General features: G+C 51.4%; 1 protein-coding gene and 1 long non-coding RNA gene across 3 annotated transcripts; one reads left to right on the top strand and one right to left on the bottom strand.

Annotated features, from left to right (window-relative positions):
* Nucleotides 1-13,151, bottom strand: ZNF598 (zinc finger protein 598, E3 ubiquitin ligase). Of its 2 annotated transcripts, none has more exons than XM_030284983.4 (12): nt 12,887-13,151; nt 11,526-11,638; nt 10,241-10,370; nt 8,830-9,041; nt 7,619-7,836; nt 6,792-6,909; nt 5,590-5,774; nt 5,204-5,273; nt 4,073-4,833; nt 2,958-3,093; nt 2,062-2,206; nt 1-1,951 (listed from the first exon to the last, which is right to left on the bottom strand). In XM_030284983.4, the coding sequence occupies exons 1-12, from the start codon at nt 13,145-13,147 to the stop codon at nt 1,604-1,606; spliced, it is 2,697 nt and encodes an 898-aa protein (XP_030140843.4). In that variant the 5' UTR covers nt 13,148-13,151; the 3' UTR covers nt 1-1,603. The 2 variants fall into 2 exon arrangements, with proteins under 2 accessions (XP_030140843.4, XP_030140842.4); XM_030284982.4 differs by having other exon boundaries at nt 1,246-1,951; nt 5,204-5,276.
* Nucleotides 13,152-13,310: 159 nt separating this feature from the next.
* On the top strand, nt 13,311-16,418 carry LOC140685059 (uncharacterized). Its single transcript, XR_012058234.1, has 3 exons — nt 13,311-13,426; nt 14,388-14,513; nt 16,290-16,418. It is a non-coding gene; the product is annotated as an uncharacterized lncRNA (long non-coding RNA).
* The last annotated feature ends 1,601 nt before the right edge of the window (nt 16,419-18,019 follow it).

Genomic DNA, 18,019 nt, shown 5'->3' on the forward strand with positions numbered 1-18,019 from the left:
TTTGGTAATAAGTTTATTGAATCAGGTGAGCACAAGGAACAAGGAGACTGCAACATCAGGCCCCAGAGGTGCAGCAGCTCGAGGGAACTCCCAGCAGCACCTCCCAGGGAGCTCAGAGCTGCTGCTGGAGAAATAACTGAAACCCAAGGGAAGACAGAAGATGCTCCTGCAGGGAAGACATTTCACTCCCTGAATTTTACAAACCAAAGGGATGGGGAGAGTTGCTGACTGGAAGCGGTGGTAGCACCCAGCCCCCTCAGGGGCCAGGATCAGCTCCAGGAACAGGGACTGCCAGGGGCTCCTGCACCCAAATCGCCCTCCCCAGCCCCTTCTGGGCCAAATCCAATGTGCACAGCTGGTCAAAACAGTCTTAAATATTCAAGAAAAGAAACCCAAAGCACTTTGCAGCCTGAGAGCAAGCAAAAATAACACATGTAAGGCAAGGAAGAGTGGCTGTAGGCAGGAGTAGCTCTTGGGTAATAGTCTGAGCTTGATTTGATAGAAATGATGATGCTAGAAAAGCTGTGTTTGTTTCATCACTACAAATTACAAAAATTAAAGTCAGCTTTATTCCTACACGTTAGAAATAACTAAACCTGGAGATGGGAGAGAATCAGACACTGAACTACAGCCAGGGAGGACTCCTGGCACTCCATCACCTCAGAGCTGCTGCTGGAGGAGTCACTTCAGAGGAGGAAGAGATCCCCCTCTTCCTCTGAGGAGGAATTTGGGGGTGCCAAGGAACAGGAGCAAAAGGAGGTGCAGGTGTCAGACTTCTGTAAACAGATAAATGCACTTAAAGGCACTGCAGAAAACATGGTCAGTAATCAGCAGCATTTAATGTCCCAGGATGCTGTTGGGAGCTCCCACCAGTAATACATCCAAGAAATTAGAAACATGGCAGTCATTAAATAAAATTCTCGTGTGCTTTACAGAGAGTAAAGCCTTAATGCTGTTACTGTACATGCAGGGCTACAAAATCAGTTTCTTGAAAGAACTTTACAGAAAATGTCAGAGGCAACTTCAAATCTTGCACAGATCAGCCCAATTCTTCAAGCAGCAGAATTGACTCTGTTTGCAGAAAGGGAAATTCTGCAGCCCAGTGTTTGCAGCTCTCCTGGTCACACACCCCAGTGAGCAGCACTCTCTTGCACCTTTTACCCCTGACTAGTGTGATCTTCACTGAAATAGCACAAAAAAAATCAGAATGTTATAAGGGAAGCCACTTCCATTCATTTCAGTGATCCATAAACTTCCCCCACCCCAAAACCAGAAAGAAACCCCCAAACCAGAAGCTTGTCCCCCTATTGTGTCCCCTGGCATTCTGCAGATCCGAAAGGATTCCCAGCTATTGCATGTTCCAGGAGGAAGGAGCCCTGCCTGCCTGCCCCCCCTGCAGCTCAGCCTAACCCCAGCCCGATTTGGGAGCTCGGGCAGCGGGTGGGGACGAGCTCTGGCACATTCCCGTGATCCCTTTGCCCAGGAGGGCTTCCCAAGTCACCTGCTCCTCACTGCCTCAAGGGCACCAGCCCCCAGCTACTGCCAAACCTCGTTCCAAAGTGCACATCCCCAGCCAGAGCCTGGCTGGTGGCCCTGGGGAGAGCTAACTGATGATCCTGCTGATTGCCTGCAGCGAGGGGAACTCCTCATCCTCGATGTGCAAAGCTTTGTGGGTCACCACGTCCTGCTGGGTCAGCACCTGCCTGCACGTGGGGCAGATGTAGCAGTCGAGGTCGGCGGGGGAGTCCGTCTGCCAAACATTCTTTTTGTTCTTTTTGGGTTTGTTGGAGCTTTGTTTCTCCTTGATCCGGAAGTCGTTGTGAGCAGAGAGCAGTTCCTGCTGCTTGGCTGTGTCTGGCAGCAACACCAACAACTCCTTGAAAATCTTCTTGAAGTTTTCCCCCAGCAGCTCCCGGCAGCTTTTGTAATACTGAGCTGCAGAGATCAGCCCCTGCAGGGGACAGGGAAGAGCAAGAATCGGAGGAAAATTAATATTTATCTATTAAAAATCTCACTAGAACTCAGGCCTCCCAGCAAGGGAGGCTTTGGGAACCCACTCACCTGCCTGAACTGTCCAGAATGAGTTTTAAATTTATTGAACTTGGACTCGTCACTCTGAAGAAATTCTTTAATGGATTGTATGAGCTGGATGTTCCTCTGCTGGAAGTTCTCAGGTATCAAGTATGATCCGTGACAGGATTTTGGCCTGTGTGGAAAAGACCAGAAGTGACCCTGACACTGGTTTGTGTCACACAAAGATGTCCTGGGACATAAATCACAAGGCTGTTCTGGTTTACAGATGCACGTCCTTCCTCCTCCCAGCTACACAAAAGCAGCACACAGTTGTCTTGTCAGGATAATAAAATACGGGATTTCCATATCAAATTCTAGCCTTACACAAACAGAATGTTTAAAATCCAAGTCTAACGTGGTCCTGATGAGCTGCTCTGTGAGCTGGGTGCACTCAAAAGACCTGAGCGAAGACCTCACAGTGAATAAACCAATGGGTAATGCAGGTTCTCTATAAACTGACACAAAGTTTTCCCTTCCCCTTTCCCAAAACTCCTCTTTCTATCCAGAAGGAACCAGAGAGCAGCTCCTGGAAAGATCAGAGCAGTGAAGGTCACCAAGGAGAACAAGCCTCAGCACCCTGCTGCTGGGACTCTCCCAGAATCAATGGGAAGTACAGGAATATGTTGGAGCTGCAGATTCCCAAATAAATCTAGGCTAGACCAAGGTCTGAGCAGCCAAAACATTACAGAGGTTTGCAGTTCCTCAGACTTGTAACTACACAGGGCTGTTTTATGCACTTCTCCTGAATCCAACCCTGGGACTTGCCAAGGGGAACCTTCCCCCAGCTGGCCCCGCTTGGAGCCACCCCCTGTGTGCTGTTTGGGCCCCTGTGACACGAGCGAGGTGTGAGGTGTGCCACAGCCCCTGGCAGGCCCTTGACTCACTCTTTCAGAGCTGTAGTGATGGGTTCAGAGATGGTGGAGGATGGGATGACAGCGAAGCCCGGGGGGGGTTTGCTGACAGGCACCGACAGGCCCGGAGGCGGAGGAGGATTCTTCAACAGCACCACGGAGTTAAAGCCTGAGGGAAGCAGGGAAAGGGCAGGAATTAGAGCACTCACAGACCCCTGGCTAAAACCCACACCAGTGCCTGACACACTCTGCAGAAGCACCAAGAGTCTGCAGTGCAGACATCACTATACTAGAGAAAACCTAAAAAAATATCTTTAAGAAGCACTTGAGAGTGGCTGATGTTCCTCTACGGAGAAAGTGCTTTAATTATTCATTTACTTTCTCAATGGAAAATAATTTTGAAAGCCCACTCAGAGTCACAATGAAAAACACTTTTGCATTATAAAAGTGAACACAAAGCACGGGAGGAGGCAGCGGGCCCAGCCTGGCCTCCCCCAGCAGGAGCTGCACAAGCAGCGGTGCCGGAGCCTCCCGATGGGATCCCACTGCCATGAAAACCACTCCAGGTCACGTCTGTTCCTGTCTCCCTGCTCTCACAAGGTCACGGCTAAAAGCACAGCAGGAAAACTCTGCCAGCGCAGGAAGAAGTGAAGTGACAAGTGCCAGCAGGGACGGGACGCAGCCAGATTCCCTTTGCCTGCAGCGGCTTCCAAGGCAGATCTTGGAGCGCAACACACGGATGTGCCAGCCCTGGGGACAGGGAAACACCAGCTCTACATCCATGAGCCACTCCCAGCGAGCAAACACCTCCAGCTGTGGGGCAGAGGAGATTCCCAGAGGACATTCCAGCCCCCCTGTGACGCCCAGGCTGCCTCTGTCTCCAGAGCCCAACCTGTACCTGGTGGCAGAACCACAAGAGAGTCAGGAGGAGTTTACACAACACATCCCTGTGTTCTCTGGGCTCTCCCCAAGCAAAGCTGGCCATGCTCAGCAGCGCTTCCCCACCCCTGGAAGTGTCCAAGACTAAGCTGGAGCAACCTGGTCTAGTGGAAAGCACCTCTGCCCATGGCAGAGAGTGGAATGGGATGATCTTTAATGTCCCACCCACCCAAACCAATCCGTGACTCTGAGATTCATTCCCTGCTTACCTGGTGGCGGGGGCATCCTGGCTGATCCTGAGCTCCCAAGAGCTGGGAAGTCTTCCTGAGGTAAAGGGCATTTGTTAGTCACTGGGGGCTTTTTAAGGCCGGGGGGCTCTTTGGGTGCAGCACAGCCAGCTGATGGCTTCTCCGAGTGCCCGTTGACGACAGTGGTGGCTCTGTCGGGGCCGTGAGCAGCAGGGAACACCTTGCAGGGCTGCTCTGCCTCCAGGGGCTTCTCTGTGGCTGGTCTGGGCAACAGCATCTCCTGGGGCGGGCGTGGGGAGGATGGACTCTGCTTCTCAACCCCCATCTTCTTCTTCTTGCCCACTTTCGTAAAAGTTTGTGAGGTAGAAGCTGCCAGCAAGGACGAGACGTCGAACATGGTCGGGGTGTTGCGGATCTCCTGGGTGGTCAGGCCACCGCTGCCGTCCTCGTCGTCTGATTCACAGAGTTTATTGCTCTTCTTACTTCCTTTGGAGGTGTTCAAGGATGGTTTTTTGGCTGGCTGGTTGACACAGGGGCTGCTCATGGCTTTGACCACGTTTTTACTGGAACCGTTGTTCCATGCAGATGAGATGTGAGTCACTGTCCTATTGGTGGGCTTCACTTTGGACACCAGGGCTGGGAAATCCTCCTCCTGGAAGGCTGCTTTCCTGGCAGTGGCCGTGTACATCAGAGACATCCCTGATGAGATGGCGGGAGCTGCAGAGGAGGACAAGCTTGGGAAATCTTCTTCTTTGAGCTTCACCAGTGCTGGCTGGGCAGAGCTGTGGGGAAGGGAGAGGGTTGGAGTTACTGAGGCAGCAGAGCCCCAAGGGACAGCACAAACGCACAACTCCCCACTCCTCCTCAGACTGTCACTTAGGGTGACACAACAGGAGTTGGACTGGATGATCCTTGTGGATCCCTTCCAGCTGAGGATATTCTGTGATTCTACGATCAAGCCAGGAGCTGAAGCAATGCCTGATGCTGCTCATGCTGGTGAGCAGTACAGAAACAGATCCAGGCAGGAAGGGATGGGGCAGGAGAAACCTTGGAAGGATCAAACGACCTGGAAAATTATTTTCCCCAGAAATGCAGAACACATCAATCAGCTTCTAAACGTGCTTTGTCCCTGCTGCAGCCCTGCAGACTCACCCTGGGAGAGGTCCTGCTGCAGAGCCGATTGCTGGAAAGTCCTCCTGGCTGAGCGCTCCGTTAGCCGCTGCTTCTTTTGGAACGGGGACAGAAAGAGCAAAGACATTGTTTTCAACCCAAACCCATTCATTCCAGAGCAGGGGCTATCAATGGCTGTGACAGCAGCATCACCAAGGCCTATTTTCAGCAGCTGATGATGCCATTAACTGACATTCCAGAAGAACAATTTAAATCCATGCATCACTTAATTTCCTTCAATTAACTGTGTTGCCCATTATGCCATGGCATTCAGGAAATTCATTATACTCTAAATGAGTAAAACATGGGTAATGCAGAACTTTCTGAGGGAACATTCCAGACACTGATATGCCCTGTCCAACACTCACCTGTGACATCGTTTGAAGACTTTGGCACACGCTTGGAGCCGAGCACGTCAGGATCCCTCAAATCCTCCTTTCTCCCCCTGCTGCTGCTGCCTTCCTCTTTGTCCTCCACCCTCTTCTTCTCCTCCTGACGTTTGGCTGCCACAGATGCCCTGACTGCTGCTGCAACATCCCTGTCCTCTTCTTCCCTGCAGGACAGGGCAGACTCCCTTGGTCAAACAGCAAGGATCAGGGAGCAGCTGCGGCGCTGCACCTCACCTCTGCGGTGCCAGCTGCGGTGACATCCCTGATCTCGTGCTGCCACCTGCTGAGAAGCACAAACCAGCCCCACCACTCAATCCACCCCAGCCAGGCAACATTTCCTCCCTGGATTTCCAAGTTCCATGTGTGGGAATAACAATCCAGGCCAGAAGAAACCGAGGTGAACAGGGAGAGACAGTACCAAGGATGCAGGGGGCACCTGTCTCTCCCATTCATTTCCAAATTTATGGAATCATTCTTGGAGGCCACGGGAACTCTCTGAGACATGGCTGGGCATGAACTCTCAACACATGCACGATCCACATGCGACACCAACAGAGGAGTGTTTTGGGATGGACTTTTTCTTCCCCCATGGAATCACCAATAATGAACCAGCTGCCCGTCCAGCGAGAAAAAGAAGAAAATAAGATGTGCAGGATGTAAAAAGCACTCAGGTCTGGTGTGGATGAAGAGACATAGAAATGCAAAGTTTAATTTCAATACTTAACCCTCTTCCTTTTCCAAAGCACTCAGTCTGGCCACACAGAGATCTGTTAGTTCAATGAAAAGCATGGTCCTTAGAACAGGAATTTCATGACTACCCAGACCAAAAACTCCATTAAACCTGCACAGACTTGTCACCTACTTCAGAAAATCCTATTTAGAGAAGTTTGCGTAAAAACAGCTGCACAAATTAATTCAGGGTTCTGACTGAATTTAATCCAATAGTTGAGGGTTGATTGCTTGCTTCCTGAGCTGAAACCTCACATAAAATAATTCCATGATGACCCAGCATGTAGCCAGGACATAGGCTTGGACTGGAAGCTCTCAGCTAAGAACTCACCATGGAGGTTTCCAAATTTTGTATCACTTCCTTCCTCCTAATCCACCAAAATATTGTGAATTGGCAGGTAAAAGCCAAGACTAAATGGGAGTAAAACTCCACACAAGGTTGTGCTACTCACCTCTTGTACCTCCAGCTGCCTCTCCTGTTCTGCTGGCTCCCTCGGCTGCTCAACCTGCCCGCCCTCCCTTGCCTGTTAAACCTGTCAACCTCCTCGTAGTCATCTCCACCTACAACACCTAAAACAGGAGAAGGGACGATCACTCTCGGTTATTTCTCTAGTGTGGGCATCACACTGTGCTTGAAAAATGCAAAAATATACCGGTACAAATAAATTAACTTCATTTCTTTCTGATGACCAAATCAGCAGTTCTCCTAAAATTACCTGTCCTCATTAAACTCACATACAGGGAAAAAATCCTGCAACAATTCAGGCAGGAAAGCATGTCTGGATATCACCTGCCTTTACTCAAAGCAAGGCCAGCTCTGAAACCACGTCAGAGGGCTTTGTGTGGGCAAGTTCTGGTTATCATCAACCTCTGCAACCTCTTGGGTTGGAGAGGCCTTCTCAACCTCTACAAAACTCTTGGGTTGGAGAGGCCTTCTCAACCTCTACAAAACTCTTGGGTTGGAGAGGCCTTCTCAACCTCTACAAGCTCTTGGTGCTGTTCCAGGGCTTGTCTACCTTCTTTGGGAAAACTTCCTTTGCGGCTATGAAATATTCACCAAGGATTCTTGAAAACTCTTAGAGAATAAGAGCCATAGAATGGTTTGGGTGGTGGGGGCACCTCAAAGAACACCTTGCTCCTAAGCAAGAACACCTCCCACCAGCCACACCAGGCTGCTCCAAGCCCCGTGCAAGCATGGGCGCTTTCAGGGACGGAGCTGTGCCTGCCCACCCTCGGGGTGCCCCTGCCTGCCCGCGGGGTATGGCGGTGCCCGGCTGACCGTCGGTCCTGCGCGGGTGCCGGGGGGCGTAGGTGAACTGCAGGTCGATGTGGCGGTTCTGGCGCGCCTCGGCGCGGCTCTTGCTGTGGCAGGCGCTCTTGTGGGCCTTGTAGTCGATCTCAGTGCGGAAGGCATGCGTGAACTGCTCCGAGCTGCAGCGGCCTTCCTCGCACAGAAAGTGCTTCTCCCTGAAGTGCTCCCGCAGGTATTCGTAATCACTAGAAGGGAAAACACAGAGCTGACCCTTCCTTGTGGGAACCCCGGCCTGGTTCAGGGGTTCTGTGTGGTGGTAAAGTCTCTCCTCCAACCCGTGCTTCCAAAGAAAACTCTGCAGCCTCTTGCTGTTCGATCTCATGGTTGCTTATTGCAAGCTATCTAAAATATTTTCTTCTCAAGCTGCTGTGGTTTGCTCAGCAGCCCAGGCAGAGGCACACACACACCCTGACACCCTCTCTGTCTGCTGTCTTCTTCTTCTCTCCCCCCGCCCAGGGCTGCTGCTGTCTTTTATACGTACATTACATGTTACATGTTTACAGTTTTTCCCTAATACCTACTACCTATATTAAATGGTGCTTTTCTACTCTAAACCAATCCATAAGTGCCAACATCAAGAACATGGAGGTAAGGATGAAGAAAGAGAAGAAACAGGACCGGTCTACATTCCTCCATCTCAAAACTTCTGACCCCCATGTACAAAGTAAAAACCCCCCTGTACGGGTGTTAAAACACCCTTGGACAGTACTAAAAAAATTCTTCCCTCTTTGTAACTTTGTAACTACTTTTACTATAATATCTAAATTTTTTTGACTCCTTGTTCCACCTTCAAAGTTGGCAAATCATTCCATGGCTCAAACCCAAAATCACAGCTGTTTCCAGCTGCCTGCCAGGGCCTCAACTGCCTCCGACCAGGGCCTGGAACCTCCAAAAATGTCTGAGGGACATTTTGAGTTCAAACACTTCATGATAGTAAAAGGGTTTTAAAATCATGGTGATTTGGGGAGTTAAAAGGAAAGTTAGGCTTAGCAGACCCTGGGAAAGTGTAGGCCTTGTGCTTGCTAGAACTGCACCTGTGTCGCTAGTATATGACAAATGCTTTCAAACACTACTTACCCCCTAAATTCAAAGCACACCCAAGGAATTTTACTTCCACATTTAAGCTAGAAAAAGGAAATTTAAGCTGGAAAAAGGACTCTTATCAATAACGTGCTTGCCTGTAGTACTCCTGAGCCCCCTCAGAGTCACAGAAGTGGCAGAAGTAGTGATCCCTGCGCAGGTGTTTCAGCAGCTCGTCGTTGTCCAGGTAGCGCTCGTCGCAGAACTTGCAGAGGGGGTGGCCCCGGTGGGAGGTGTCATCGGGGTCCCCGTGGATCCGGTGCCGGGCCAGGTCCTTCCTGGAATACCACTTCCTCTCGTAGGTGAAGATCTGGAGAGCAGGTATTGTGTTAATACATTGGTATTTATAGATTTGTACTGTTTCCTATGGACACAGAACCAAACAGAACAAGCCAGGCTGTGTCCAGCTTCTCCATCTGTAGGGGTGGAAGACTTGCTTCAAGAAAATGCAGTTTGACCATGAACACCTAAAATTTTTGGTGGCCAGGAAGTAAAATTCAAGTGATTGATTCAAATTAAATCTAACTTGCATTTTTCTGAACACTGGAAATGAACTTAATTCACTTTTTTTTCCATTTGGAATCTTTTTATGCTGTAACAAGTTTAAATTATAATCTCTGGAGTGGAAAAAGCCTAACTATGTATTTATGAACAAACAGTACTTTGCATTCTCAAACTTAGAAACCCCAAGGGAGCTGCTTCAGTTTCCTCTCACAGTTACCACCCCAAATAGCTGCACACAGAGGAGCCACTTCAGAGAACAAAAGCCAACTCTCTGTCCCCACTACCTCGTGAGCTGTTTTGGTAGGAAGGGTTCTGGAGATGCCAAAAATATCAACCCAGCCTTTATTTCCTCGCCTAGACAAGGACTGGGAAATTGCTCTGGGAAAAAGATTTGTTTGGCTGTGCCAAGGCTGATGGACTGAAGCTTCCACAAGTTTCTTCTCAGTGGGTACGAGTAACACGTGACTTTTTTCTTTGAAATAAAAATCTCTACAGTATTCTGAAATTAAAAAGCAACAGTTTTAATATTGTTTGTGAGAGAAAATGGCAAACAAGTGCCCTCAGTGCTGGATACATACCCTAAGCATGAAGCATCTCACCAGAAACCAAAGGAGGTCCTGCCTTCCTTTCCCACTTCCTTTCAATCAGCTCCAGGAATTCCAAGACCACAGGAAAGACTCAGCTCAGTTCCCCAGCTTATTAGGGTTCATTTAGGTCAACCTGCTCACTCCTGGATCCCATCCCTTTTGGCAGCAAACTCCAGTTCACCTGGCACAAACCAACTGTGGCGGCACCACCACCGTGGGGTTTAATTTAAAACCTGGAGAACCTCCAGACCCTCTTCATTAATCAGTTTATGGAAGGAGAAAGGCTTAAAATAAAGCAGCTGGCCTCACTGCAGGAAGAGGGAATTTAAAGAAATCTGTTCTGCCTTCCCATCTTCCCAGGAACTCCTGGAGGGAAACTCCCCTCCTTCCCACACATCCAAGCAGAGGCCCAGCTCACCTTCAGGTGTTTAACACAGAGTTTGCAGCAGAAGAGCTCGTGCTGCTTCCTCATGTGCTGTTCCAGATCTGCAAAGGTGTTGAAGGGCTTTGCATCAGGGCACAAGGGGCATTCGTGCTGCAGCAGCTTCCTGAGGGACGAGAGAGATTCCCAAAAGTGATCCAATTCCCTCTCAGCACCCCAGCACCTCTAGCAAAACACAAAAGTTCCATCCCTGGCAGAAGGCTCCAGCTTTAAGGTTGCCCCTGCAAGCTGCAGTGAGGGTGTGACCTGCTTTTTGCAGGAATTCTGCTGCATGGCAGGAACAGGATGGAATCAAACTACACCGAGGTTCCAACTGCTGGAGAAGACCTGAGCAGCCACAGAGCAGAAGCCACATTGTCACTGCAAAACTAAGAAAACTGAAACAAACCATTCCCCTGCTAGAGATTCCTGCAGCATTCACATCCAATTCCATTACACTTCCCACTGTCAGAAACTGAGGAATACAGTGGGGAGAAATAAATTGAAATTAAGGAATTGTATTAGGAAAAGAGGGAAAAATGCTACTCCAAAACCCCACCACACAATGGTTTCCAGAAGAGCTGAGCATTGGTCTCACTGGGAGACTCCCACTCCCTCATTCCCATAAATATCAAGCCAAAGTTACATTCTCAGCCCAAATCAGACTGAACATAATGCCCAACTTGCCAAGGAAAAGGTTCCACTGCCTGCACGGCTTCATTTTTTCCACTCCTCTCTCCATTATCTCAAACCCTCCCAATTAAGATTATTATGAAAAATATTTGTAGAACATGATGCTAATGCCACGTTTTTATTCTGCACTGGTTTTTCCACTTCACCTTTTTTCCCCTCCCATTCAGAATTAAGATCTTTGTTTGAAGACTTTGTTACTCTTCATGCAATACTTGGCACACCTGGGTTTGGCTAGTCCTTATTCAGCACAGCAGTAATTACAACTGTAACAGTAATTAAGTCTTTATCAATTTCCACAGCAGCCACGCTCGGAACGGGCAGGCTTTCAGCAAGTTTGCTGCTGTTAAAGATGGCAAAAATGACATTTATTGGGAGAACAAAGCTTGTGCGTTGTGTTGAATCCAACAGCACAGCCCTGAGGAGCTGCTGAGGGCTCAGTGCCCTGCTCCGGGCTGTCACCTGGCCAAAAACACCTGCACAGCAGGTGACTCATGTCCCAGCTCCATCCCAGGAAAGCACAGCACCGCCCTCCCGCAGCAGCGCTTCCTGCCACGTGCTGGGGACATTCCAGGGAGGAGCCAGCGCTCACCTGTACAGCCCGTACACCTCAGCATCCATGAAATAAATGTCGTATTTCTTCTCATGCTGCAGCTGCTGCAGGGCTATGGAGGAGAAGGACGGGAGCTTCCGCCCGAACACCACCTGTGGGAAGAGCAGCAGGACAGGGATTGCAGGCAGACTCCTCAGCACGACCTCTGCGAGCTGCCCACGCCTACAGCCTGGTGCCAGCCCCAGCTGTCACCTGCCCCGGGCACTGTCCCCTGCTGTCAGCAGGGCACATCTTATCAATCTGCCAGGGAAACGTGGATTGGCCCAGCCTGGCCTCTGGAGTTTGAACGAGATTAGGAAACGCTTCTGGTGTGTTTTGCTCCCACAGCTGTTCCCAGAGTAAATATCCCCAAGCAGCACAACCCCTTGCACAGCCAATGCCTGGCAGGAGCCCTGCCCTCAGCTCCTCCCCGTCTCCTGGGGGATCACCGGAGTCTCCAAGTGACAAGTGCCTCAGGGTGGCAGGGGAACCACTGCTTTCTCTTCTCTTAACTCCCAGGAAAGCGAGGAGCCAAACACACAGCACGTCCCGAATTAGCAGCACCACACAGCCCTCCCAGGGCATTTCCCTGCTGCCGTCCCAGGGCATTTCCCTGCTGCCTTCCCAGGGCATTTCCCTGCTGCCTTCCCAGGGCATTTCCCTGCTGCCCTCCCAGGGCATTTCCCTGCTGCCCTCCCAGGGCATTTCCCTGCTGCCAGCTGCCCCCGCTGGGCTCGGAGCACTGCAGCTCCCACCTCCAGCACACATTCCCAGCCTGGGAATCGCTGCGGGAACAGCTGGACTTACAGTCAGGAAAGGCTGAGACATAGATACACTAAGGAAGTTCAGTTCTTACAGTAAAAGCTACATTAGAAATCTAGAAGTAAATTCCCAGAGCAGCTGTGGCTGCCCTGGATCCCTGGCAGTGTCCCAGGCCAGGCTGGACAGGGTTTGGAGCAGCCTGGGATAGGGGAAAGTGTCCCTGCCCATGGCAGGGGTGGCACTGGGTGGGCTTTAAATTCCCTTTGAACCCAAACCATTCCAGGATTTTACAATTCCATCACCCCCTAAGAGCTGATGCCTCCTGGAGCAGGGAGGAAAGGCTCCATTCTGTGCTGCCAGAGCGGGCCCTGCTGACTTCACACCACCAACATTCGCTCCAAACTCCATTTTCTTCACACTCCGTTCCCCACCCGCCCAGGCGGCGGCGGCGGCATCCCCGGGAGCAGGGCTGAGGGCGGATAACCCGGGATAACCCGGGATAACCCGGGCCGCCCGTCCCCGCCGGTTCCACCCCAGCCCATTCCCCGTGCGGCCCTGCCCGGCCTGAGGGCCCCCCCCAGCCCCGGGCCCGGCCTCACCTGCCGCAGCTCCTCCCGGCACACGGCGCAGTACCGGACTCCGCAGAGCGCCCGCATCCGCACGGAGCAGCGGTAGCAGATGGGGTGCTCGCAGCGGCCCAGGGCCACCACGTCCAGCTCCCCGCAGCACAGCACGCACGGCCCCTCCGCCGGGCCCGAACCCGAACCCGGCCCCGCGCCGGCCATGGCGGCCATGGCGGCCTCGGCCCCGCGCCGCCCCGCCCGCACCACTGAGCACGGGCTAGAGCGCCGCCCCACCATAGAGACGAGCGGCCGCAAAGCGTTCACCGGCCATGGAGCTCCGCCCAGAGCGCCGCCGCGCTGCCGGAACTGAGTCCCCCCGCGGCGACAGCGCCGCCCCACCGATGTCACCGCGCGGTCCTCCACGGCCGGCCACAGAGACGCGGCGCGGTGACCATAGAGATGCGCGGGGCGGAGCGACCCCGGCGGGGCCGCTCTGGCTGCCTCTCGCTGGTGGCTGGGAGGAGGAGGAGGACCCCGGGGCTGTGGGGCGGTCCCGGAGATATTTGGGGTCCCCAGGTCCTTCCTGGTTGCGGGGATATGGGGGATCAGACTGTGCACCTCAGTGTGGGGGGACGTGGGGAGCTCAGACTGTGTACCTCAGTCTGGGGGAATGGGGAGCTCAGAGTCTGCACCTCTGTGGGGATATGGGGGATCAGGCTCTGCACCTCAGTGTGTGGGAAATGAGGGAGCTCAGAGTCTGCACCTCAGTCTGGGGGACATGGGGAACTCAGAGTCTGCACCTCTGTGGGGATATGGGGGATCAGGCTCTGCATTTTAGTGTGTGGGGGACATGGGGAGCTCAGAGTCCGCACCTCAGTCTGGGGACATGGGGAGCTCAGACCCTTCACTTCTGTGGGGACATGAAGGATCAGACTCTGCACCTCAGTGTGTGGGACAGGAGGAGCTCAGACTCTGCACCTCTGTGGGGATATGGGGGATCAGACTCTGCACTTTAGTGTGTGGGGACATGGGGAGCTCAGACTCTGCACCTCTGTGGGGATATGGGGGATCAGATTCTGCACCTCAGTCTGGGGACATGGGGAGCTCAGATTCTGCACTTCTGTGGGGACATGAGGGATCAGACTCTGCACCTCAGTTTGGGGGACATGAGGAGCTCAGACTCTGCACCTCTGTGGGGACATGGGGGATCAGACTCTGCACCTCAGTGTGTGGGACATGAGGAGCTCAGATTCTCCACTTCTGTGGGGACAAGAGGGATCAGACTCTGCATTTTAGTGTGTGGGACATGGAGAGCTCAGATTCTGCACCTCTGTGGGGATATGGGGGATCAGACTCTGCATTTTAGTGTGTGGGGACATGGGGAGCTCAGACTCTGCACCTCTGTGGGGACATGAGGGCTCAGACTCTGCACCTCAGTCTGGGGGATATGGGGGCTCAGACTCTGCACCTCATTACACATATAATATTCATTTTCATATTTGCGAAAAGCCAATCCTAAAATCCGCATTTTTCACAGCCCTGTCCGGAGGCAGCCCAGGTGAGCTGCCCAGGCTCACACCTCTGGAGGAGACTTCGGGAAGGTGTGGGCGGCCCTGCCCTCACAGCTCATCCGGAGTTCCATCCCCTCCGTCCCGAGGCACAGGTGGGAATTGCTGCTGCTTGGACAGGAGAGGGTGCTCCAGGAGCAGGGAAAAATGCTTTAACAGCAGCCATGTTCCTCTGGAAGTGGGGAAAAAAAAAAAAAAAAAAAAAAAAAAAAGATAAAAGCTTCTTTGGCGACAGCGAAGAACACACAGAAGTTTTTCAAAGTTTGTTGTCTCCAATCTCTTTTTCCTCACGGATCCCTGCTAAGTGACCAGCGTAGGATCACTGAGTCATAAAACCTTGGAATGGTTTGGGTTGGGAGGAACCCCAAAACCCACCCAGTGCCACCCTGCCATGGGCAGGGACACTTCCCACTGGCCCTGGGTGTTTTAAGCCCTGTCCAGCCTGGGTCTGGATCCTCCCAGGAACCCAGGGGCAGCCACAGCTGCTCCGGGAATTCCATCCCAGCCCCTCCTCACCCTCACAGGGAGGAATTCCTTCCCAATATCCCATCCATCCCTTCCCTCTGGCAGTGGGAAGTCATTCCCCCTTGTCCTGTCATGCCAGTTCTTGATGAAATTCCTGCTGAATTCCTAGGGTCTTCCTGGAAGATGTGATTAGCACCTTTATGGTTCCTTCCTCTTCCCTGAATTCCTTGTCATTTGAGTCAAAAGTTGCTCTTCGTTTTCTTTGAGCCACAAACAATCATTTCAGGACAAAACAACTCATCAAACAGATCATTAAAACATCCCATGATGTTCACCAGCCTGGGTTAACGACATCTGTGCCATCAAATAAATTAAGTAATAGCTTTGTTAAGTGTTTGGGAGCAGAAAATGAAAGATTTGAACGATTTGGATCATTGGGTACAACAGGTGATATTTGCTTTCTCCTAGAGAGCCCCATTTATCCCTCTTGAGCGTGGAGTGGGATAACACACGTCTTGCTAATCAACCCTGAAGTGTGTTTGGGTGGGGCTGCGTGGAGTAATTAGGAATGACTGGTGATGCTGGCTGTAATTATTCCAGGAAATGTTCCCCGAATTAATGACACTGTTGAAAATGTTTTTGTGCCCCAACTGCATCACCCAATTTTGGAGAGCAATTAGCATGAAATGAGCTGGAGGCTGCTGGCAGTGATGTGCTGCCCTGAGTGTCACTTGGCTGGGGAGTGACACCGTGGCTTGGGATCATAAACACACCTGAGGAGCTGGCATGGAGAGGGACATTACTCACTGCCAGGACAATGGGACACGGACACTCAGCAGGAGCTGGGGTGTTTCAGAGTTCAGCTCTGCTTGGTGACATCACTTCCCACCAGCCCAGGAGCACCAAGGACCTGATCCAAAGCCCTGATCCTGCATAGTGTGTCCACAGCAGTGTGGTTTTCCCCCAGGAGCTTGTGGTGTTCCTGGTGCTGCTGTTCACCAGGCAGGCAGCAGCTCCTCAACTGGGGCATTTTCTGCTTTTGGGATGATATTTGTTATAATCAGGGTCTGGGGGGGAAATCACTGAAGATTCTGTGTCCCTTCATGGTGCAGGTGAACTTCCCCCAGCTCCAACAGTTCTGCCAGGTCAGATCCCATCCTCACTTCTCAGATCCAGGGAGTTCATTTGGATCAAAGCCCATGTAAGGATATCATAGAATGGCCTGGGCTGGAAGGAACCTTAAAGTTCATCTGTGCTCCTTCTAGCACGGGCTGGAGGCCAGATCCATCCCTGACCTCCACATCCACCCTGGGATGACCCAGCCCAGCCCAGATCCCAGATTTTGGCACGTTGCCATTGCCAAAGTTGGGTGTCCTTAACTCCTGCCTCTTGCTCTTCCTCCACAGCACCGCAGAGAGCGGCTTGGAGCAGCCCTTCCATGGCATCACGGCCTCAGGCTGCACCAGGGAACCTTCAGGTTGGATATTGGGACAATTCCTCATGGAAAGGGCTGTCCAGCAGTTTGGAGTCCCCATCCCTGGATGTGGCACTTGGGGACATGAGTTTGTGGTGGCCTTGGCAGTGCTGGGAGCGTGGTTGGACTCGGTGGGGTTGGAGCTCTGTTCCAACCTCAGTGATTCTGTGATTCCATGATTCCATATCCTGCTAATGCAGCTCTGCTGCTACCATAACTTTCCTAGCAGCTGGACACATCTTTCCACAGCTGTAAAATGCCAAAAAAAAACCCTCTCTGTTCCATTTTGACATCATCACAGAAGATATTCCCACTCTCCTGGCATTCCCACCATCATCAAGCAGCACAAAGAAATGCTAAAAAGCCAACATTGAAACCTTCAAACTTCACCAAATCCCATTTCCAGCTCCTCACCCTTCTGGAGAACCATCCTGCTGGTGCCTCTGAGTCATGTCTTGAGATTAATTTATTTTGTGGTGCAGAGAGGTTTTTATAAGCCTGTTTGAAGGGTTTGAATCATTCTTTGCTGATCATTTAAAGATGCTGTTTTATTTCTCTGGTGATTGCAAATGAAAGCCGGATCTTAGCACTGAGTGTGACCCCAAAACATAAAGAAATAAAATGTTATAGAATTAGCTGGGTTCTAAATATCTTAGTTGGTGCTTAGTTCAGTGTGTTGGCAGGCAGGGAATGTTTCCTTCCCAAGAAAAAGGGTTAATATTGACATTTGGGATAGTTGATTTCCATGTTTACTCACTAGATATCCCATAATAACTGCAGGAAAAGGCCCTTCTCCAATCATTTAATCAGCAATAAATACACTTTGGAATAATTGATTAGTCTGGAGATGAACACAACAAACTCATTCCACTCAGCAGAGCCACAGATCCAATATTTATAGTTAAGCACTGAGATCCTGTCCAAGTGAAAACTAAAGGTTAAGCCTTGGATTAATTTCCCATTCCCAGCTTGGTGCCGACACTGCTCATTTGCAGCCAAGGCTCTCAGTGCAGAACGGGGAAATTTGTCTTCATTTGATAAAGTTTCTGCTATAAATGATGATTTTCTCACTGTTTTGTTTTAAGGAAAATAAGTCTCAGCCAGCCCCTGAGCAGTGGCTTCTCACAGGTACCTCATTGCATGGAATCCTGGAATGGTTTGGGGTGGAAGGGACCTTAAAGCCCATCCAGTCCAACCCCAACACCTTCCACTATCCCAGAGTGCTCCAAGCCCCATCCAGCCTGGCCTTGGACACTGCCAGGGGCAGCCACAGCTTCTCTGGGCACCCTCCCCACCCTCTGAGTCAGTAATTCCTTCCCAGTATCCCATCTAACCAAGCCCTCTGGCAGTGGGAAGCCATTCCCTTGTCCTGGCTCTCCAGGCCCTTGTCCAAAGTTGCACCAGGGGAGGTTCAGGTTGGATATTAGGGAAAATTTCCTCATGGAAAAGGTTGTCACGCCCTGGCACAGGCTGGGGTGGAGTCACCATCCCTGGATGTGCTCAGTAAATGTGTGGATGTGGCGCGTGGGGATGCGGGTTAGTGGTGAATGAGGAGGGGGTGGGCTGATGGTTGGACACGGGGATCTCATAGGACTTTTCCAACCTTAACCTGTGCAGATTTGCCTGAAGGCAGATTTATTCTCATCTACACCCCTTCAAGCC

This window comes from Taeniopygia guttata, chromosome 14 (assembly GCF_048771995.1).
Source record: "Taeniopygia guttata chromosome 14, bTaeGut7.mat, whole genome shotgun sequence".
Lineage (NCBI taxonomy): Eukaryota > Metazoa > Chordata > Aves > Passeriformes > Estrildidae > Taeniopygia > Taeniopygia guttata.

Bases quoted from the DNA above. Each gene is read 5' to 3' on its own strand.
- ZNF598 (XM_030284982.4), bottom strand. From the start codon at position 13,147: ATGGTGGGGCGGCGCTCTAGCCCGTGCTCAGTGGTGCGGGCGGGGCGG. The intron at 10,371-11,525 runs GTGAGCGCTGGC...CTCGTCCCTCAG, and splicing joins GAGGTGTACGGGCTGTACAG to GAAGCTGCTGCAGCACGAAT. The intron at 6,910-7,618 runs GTCAGCCGGGCA...CTCCTGTTTTAG, and splicing joins GCACCCGCGCAGGACCGACG to GTGTTGTAGGTGGAGATGAC.